General features: G+C 37.4%; 1 protein-coding gene across 1 annotated transcript; it reads left to right on the forward strand.

Moving 5' to 3' along the window:
* The first annotated feature begins 3,995 nt into the window (after positions 1-3,995).
* On the forward strand, positions 3,996-6,013 carry LOC137943536 (putative pectinesterase 14). Its single transcript, XM_068789028.1, has 5 exons — positions 3,996-4,432; positions 4,795-4,966; positions 5,098-5,304; positions 5,400-5,659; positions 5,742-6,013. Exons 1-5 carry the CDS (start codon positions 3,996-3,998, stop codon positions 5,950-5,952), a joined length of 1,287 nt encoding a protein of 428 aa, XP_068645129.1. The 3' UTR covers positions 5,953-6,013.
* The last annotated feature ends 879 nt before the right edge of the window (positions 6,014-6,892 follow it).

Raw genomic sequence — 6,892 nt, forward strand, 5'->3', positions numbered from 1 at the left:
CCCCCTAGAACCAAAATATAATTTTGGATTAAAGAGACCCAAAATCTCTTTGTAATAATTTCCAATAGTGAACTCTTCCTCTAAAGGGGAAAAAAATCTTTGCATCCTTTGCAGTCGTGCGTATTTGTTTTTGTTTTTAATTATACTCCAATTCATCCCCCCTCGAGACACCATCTCGGTCAACAAGTGGGTGCCATTGATACCATGTCCTAGTTCCTAGTGCTCAAGATTTCATTTGGGTTGATAGTAGTGGAAGTTAAGGTAATTCACTTAGACCTTTGTATATTTAGATGGTTACAGATAGGGTTCTAGGTATAGGACCATGCACTACCAAGATGTCGCATCATCTTTTAATATAGTGAATGAATAACACATATGACGGGTGACCATATGATTCGGTAATTGAGCCTTGAGCTCATGATCATAATCACCTTCCTATGTCACTTATAACTTAGAAATTGGTCCGAATTTTATGGGAGGTACGTGATTCTTTTAGAGTGGAAATAATCGTATAAATACATTATTTAGTGCATCTAGCCACTTTGGTGAGTTTGTATTTTCTACGAAGTTGGGAGGTCAATATTCCATGAGAAGCTCATCTCAAGAGTAAAATTATATTTTTGAAATAAATCAATAAACCAAATAAATTATTGATTATACTCCACTTTATAGATATTTTGATTCCTCTAAATGATTATATAAATTAACAATTTCAAAATTGATTTGTGAAAGTTATTTTTCAAAAATATTGTTAGATAAAATTTTTATGGGAATGAGGCCTAATCGACCCCACGTATTCGATGTCATGTTAGGGATCCAACTCAGTTGTTGTAGGATGCCTTAACTAGTTAGAGAATTTGAGTTTGAGTGGGAAGTTGAAATCGAGGTGAATCCTTATTAGAGTCAGATAAGTTGTTGAGCCACTGGACTATATATAAGCATATGTTCAAGAAGTCACTCCAATCCTCAATTAGACTCTATCCCATCTCGTAACAGTGGGGTCTACTTCTAATAGTTATCGTCAAAGAGGATTGACGGACTTCAAGCAAATGAGAAAATTTTGCAAAGAGTAAGCGCCCCAATTTGTTTTATTTTTTTTGTAAATCTAGAATTTCTAATCAATTCTTGAATCTAAATATTATTTTTGGTATAACAATCTCTTAATATGAAGATTTGTTTGATTCCAAACTTGATCTGAAAGAACTGAAAGAAGAAAGGATAAAGGAGAAGCACATAAATAGAGGGGCAAGATTTTAGGAGGAAGCACATTCAAAGAGTTAGAAAGGAAAGAATTTAGGGGAATCTCTTTGAGAGAGAGAGAGAAGATTAGGAAGAAAATTGAATTTGTCCAAGCATACCACCATCTACTTTGTATAGAGTTTGAATAGGTAAAAAAAAAAAAAAACTCAAATCCTGGGTTAACTTCTACCAACTCCTAAACTTTGGAGTATGCAAAACTTCAAAAAAGAAAAGCTTCTAAACTGACTTACACTCAACTCTTTCCTAAGGTCTACTTCCTATTTTTTAGACTAATTTATGCTTCTCATGATGGACCTCGTTGCTCATATCTCAAGGATCAAAATTTACTTCTATAGGAGAGCTGTCTAAAAGCGCATCCAGTTACAGTGGGATTGCATGCAATGCAGTTTAAGATCACAAGAAATTGCTAGCGTGAAATAGTAGTTTTTACATACTGTGGTTTGATCTTCTCAATCTTTTCTTTTAATGAAGGATACAAGAACAAGAAAGACTCCAAAGAAGAGATAAAGCTTCCGTGTTGTGTGCCTTTTATTACTTTGGGAGAGTAAACAAAGCTGAATTTAGATCGTTTTCTACTTCTCCAATGTGGGCATTTCTTTACTCAACATGATTGGTTTGCTTTGCTATGCGACAAAGAAAAGAAGGAAAGAGGAGGAGTTACCATCATGGCCATAGCACTTTGTCATCCCAAGCCGATACTGGAAAATGAGCATTCCTCCTTACTCCACTACTCTTCTCTCTTGACCATATTTCCACTTGAAGACCCAGCTGGTAACAATCAAGTATGCAGAGGTATTGTACCTGTCATTTTTTGTCTCACTTATGGTAGAGTTAGAGAATCCTTATATAAGAATGAAAAAGGCAGATGAAAGTTGTTTGGTATGTTAAGTGAAAGAAAAATGAAGAAACCTAGAAAGAATTGGAAAAAGGAGAGAGCTCCATGGGGAAAAAATGACTCTCTCACTAGAGCACGATTTCGAAACATACCCTTTGGCTGTGTTTGGAACACGTAGAGAGAAGAGAAAAGAAAAGAAATAGAAAAAAATAAAGAAAAGAAAAGACAGGGAGTTTATTTTCTCTTGTTTGGATGTTCGTGAAATATAAGAGAGAAAACAAAAGAGAAACATGGTTTCTCTTGTTTTTGGATGCATAAAGAAAATGGAAAAAAAAAGAAAATTAATAATTTTTAATTTTTTTTAATGATATACAAGTGTAAGAACTAAAAATATAACTATTAAAAATTATTGATAAACTTCTATTGACCAATTAAATACAATATTATTAATAGAATTTTATTTATAAATATATTATAAATAAGCATATTATGATTTAATATTTCTATGAACTTGAATTTAAGACAATATTTTTCTCTTTTTTATATTACAATAATTTGAATTTGAATGTTTTGTATACTACGATAAAATTTTCTCACTTAATTCTCTTTCTTGTCTTTTTTCTCCAAATTCCATTTTTTTTTAGAGAAAAACAATTAATTAAGAGAGAGTAAGTTTTTGTCATACTTTCTTTCCTCTTCAAGAATTTGTGCCGCTAAAAACTAGAAAAAGGGCTTTATCTCCCGAACATACCCTTAGAAACATGCGTCTCTCTCTGAGAGAAAATGATACTATTCATTTATATAAGAACTACAAAAATAGAGGACTCTAATTTGATTTGGCTTAGATAAATAACATCTATATGTTTATGGGTTCATGTCAAGTCCAAATACCACAATCAATTTAAATTATGATGGTCCACAAGGAATAAGTCAATTTGCACCTTTTTTCAGATGTTAATGGGTTCATGCCAAGTCTTGATTCTATCATCCTGGCTCATCCATTTAAATCACAAGTGACCCACTAACATGGAGACACAAGTTTCATTGATTCCCCTGAGTTTAGATTTGTTAATGCATGTACTAGTAACGGGGTTTGTCCTCTCCAATTCTCTCTTCATGTGATTAAATGAGATCGACCCAATACTTAATACCTACATACTTAGCTGATCTAACACATTTTTGCATGTAATTGGAAGGAATGAACCATTCCAATACTAAAATATGAACTATCTCATATACCAACACTTTGCATTGAGTAAGGTGTCAGGGAAGGAGATTGGTACTATGCCAGTTTCGAACCTCGATGAAAATAAAAGAAAAAAAGAATTTGATCATTATCTCATTTTTACTAACTATTTTAAGGAATAATAACGGTCAAATTCTCATTTTCTTTTCTTTTCTAAGGGCTCCCGACCTTAGAAGGTGCAGCGGGGAACTACCAAATCTAAAGGTTTGGTGGCAAAGATGCCTTGAGTTCTTTTGCCATTTACCTCCAATAAATACTTATCCGAAATACAATACCACATCCGTTTTGGCTATGCTGCTCTGTCAACTTCCCTCTTCTCCGCCAAACAGGATCGCACTTCAGAACTCCATTGCTCAACGAGCCCGTGACGAGGCTTGGGAGAATGGGCAATGCTGGTCCCGTTTAAGATTCTCTTTTCATCCACATTCTCTTAAAACTATACAGCAGAAATGATTTTCCTTCTCATTATCTTTTATTTTCTTCCCTGTTTCTCTCAAACAAAAATGGGCCGTAGAATTTCTCTGCAATGATATCCTCCATGCAGAGTCATTCCTTTGCTTCCAAGACATACCTTCGACTCCCTGGCTTTACCGAATATTAAGCCATCCTCAACCCACTCTTTAATATTCAAAAGCTAAATCCCAGAAAGTAAGGATGACAACCGGCAAAAGTTCCTTACTCGTCTGGGTCTTAGCCATCTCTACTGCGGTCGTTGTACTTCTATTTTTTTCTTCTGCAATTCCCCCTTCTTCGTTGTTTAGCACTGGGGGAGCTTTTGAGAAATGGTCAAATGAAGGGAGTGTCATCGGAGAACTCATCTCTCTGATAGACAGTGTCGCTCGGAGAGCATCGTGGCATCATCGCTCCCATCACCATCACCTTCCTCACCACCGTCACCGGAGGAGGATCGCCGCTAAGTGTGATGATAAAAAATGGAAAGACATGATTGATCCCAATGTGAAAGCATCGCTCGTCTTGACTGTTGATCAGAATGGGTGTGCTAATTTCAGCAGTGTGCAGGCAGCTGTGGATGCAATTCCAGATAACAGTCCCACTAGGACCCTCGTCCTCATCGACTCGGGCGTTTACAGGTTCTCTTTCGCCAAACAGCACACTGTAATTCCATTGACACAAAAGGGTCCTTTTTTTATGGAGTCATAAACCAGTAATTTTGATTCTTTTGGCTTATTGCCTCCCTCTACACAAAGGTTTGATTGTGCTGGCATAATCTGGATGGACGGAAGCTCTGTTCAACCATGACCAAGAAGCCGATTTTATCTGCTCCCACCTTCTCACTTTACACCCAAAAGCAAACTTTCCATCTTTGCTTCGATTCCTTGAAGATAAGGAAACAGTCTAAGAAATCAATTCTAACACAAACTGAATGAATGCTTGGTGACATGTAACAGATGAAAATCGCACGGAACTCATGATTTTCTACTTTTGGCTGCAGGGAGAAGGTGACTCTACGTGCTGAAAAAACCTATGCGATATTCCAGGGCCAAGGTTACCTCAACACTACAATCGTTTGGAATGACACAGCAGCTTCAGCTGCCGGAACATTTTACAGCCATTCCATCGCTATCCTCGCCCCCAACTTTATAGCTAAGAACATCAGCTTTCAGGTACCCACCTATTCTAGAAAACAGTATTTCCTGCACTGAAGATAGATTTGCATTTCTGATTCTTTGAAATAATCGCGGGTTAATTTCTGGTTAATGGAGTTTCTGGTTTTTGTGTCACGGTGATGGGTAAGAACGATGCTCCGCCTCCGAGTCAGGGGATGGAAGACGGTCAGGCTGTTGCGCTGAGGATTGACGGGGACCAAGCTGCATTTTATGGTTGTGGGTTCTATGGAGCTCAAGATACACTTCTTGATCTGAAGGGACGACACTACTTTAAAGAATGTTTCATCCAAGGCTCCATTGATTTCATCTGCGGAAATGGCAGGTCTCTGTATGAGGTATGGGCTTCTCATGTAGAACATTAATTGGCTTAAAAATTGAAATTAAAACATTTTCTCACAAATTTAACTTGTAAAAAAAAATGTTAAAAAAGGATTGCTCACTTCACTCAATAGCAATGGAACCGCCACCTGGATCACGGTTACATACAGGAGCAGTGACTGCACATCATAGGAATTCAGAGAATGAGAAGACAGGGTTTTCCTTTGTAAATTGCAGCATCAGTGGATCAGGCTTGACATGGCTAGGCAGAGCTTGGGGTCCTTACGCGACTGTCGTCTTTGCTAGAACATACATGTCCAGTGTCGTTGCTTCAGATGGCTGGCAGAATTTTGGTGATTCCTCCAGGGAACGGTTAGTTGCCTATTTCTCTTCATTTACCATTCACTTCAGTTCAAAAATGGAGTTCTGATACATGTTTAAATATGCCATGCAGGACGGTGTTCTATGGAGAGTATGAATGCACGGGAGCTGGATCAAATTCTGCTTTAAGAGTACCTTACTCCAAGCAATTGAGTCGAGATGAAGCGGCTGTGTTCTTGGACATTTCTTATATAGATGGAAATGATTGGCTTCTTTCCGAAAGCAGTTCATCAAATCCGATTATCTACCATGATCAAAACGAAGAACTGATTCAAGCTTTATGACAATGGAGGATGATAGAACCTAATGTGTTTAAGGCGAGGAAGATAGAGGATACTAGTTGTAGCTTTGGTAAATGAAGATCACAACCACTAGTGAACAGAGAAAAAAAGCTAACTCGTTTTTTGAGTGCCAGTGATTCTTTGGAATGCAATCTTTCTACCGATTCATCATCCAGAGGCCTTACTTAAGTAATGCTTTTCGAACTTTAATTTTTTTAAAATCAATGCCAACTCTATTGATCCTTGCTTCTTGAACTTAAAAAGAAAATTTTAAAACGACCTCAGTGGTGGCATAGGAATACTACCACCAAATTATCTTTGTTTCTTCCGGACTTGAGTGCAGAAATAATAGAGAGCTGAGAAGAAAGCTCTAAAACAAAACACATTAAAATAATCACTAATATAGAATGTAATGCTGATTGTAGGTTGACTCCCACTTTGTTTTTTATGACAACAAAACTTAATTGAACTAATGTTAAGCACTTAGCCAATATTACCCAAAAGACCGGCCTGTTAGGAACAGAAGGCATAGGTACATATCCTAGGACCATAACATCACACCCACCTTCACGAGCCGACACTAGTGGCGGCCCACTCTCGCGACGACCCACTCTTGTTTCTGCTAGGTTGCCCCCTCCGGGATTCGAATTCGCGACGTAGCGCCTACTCTAATACCAAATGTTAAGCACTTAACCAATACTACCCAAAAGACTGGCCGGTTAGGAGCGGAAGACATAGGTACTTAACCCAGGACCATAACAACTAATAACTTACAAATCTAGTATTTCAGATACTAAACCTTCAAGAGCATTTTAAGGTCTAAAGCTTCAAAGCCAAAATGAAGACCTCAAACACAATTGGAGAATTTCTCTCGAAGAAGCACGCACAAGGAAGAAGATTTGGGTTCAAGCATCAAAGACATAAGTATGAACTTAGTCAATAT

Source organism: Aristolochia californica, unplaced genomic scaffold, assembly GCF_029961685.1.
Source record: "Aristolochia californica isolate CCGP_79_NKW_82.1479 unplaced genomic scaffold, dmAriCali1.0.hap1 SCAF_11, whole genome shotgun sequence".
Classification (NCBI taxonomy): Eukaryota; Viridiplantae; Streptophyta; class Magnoliopsida; order Piperales; family Aristolochiaceae; genus Aristolochia; species Aristolochia californica.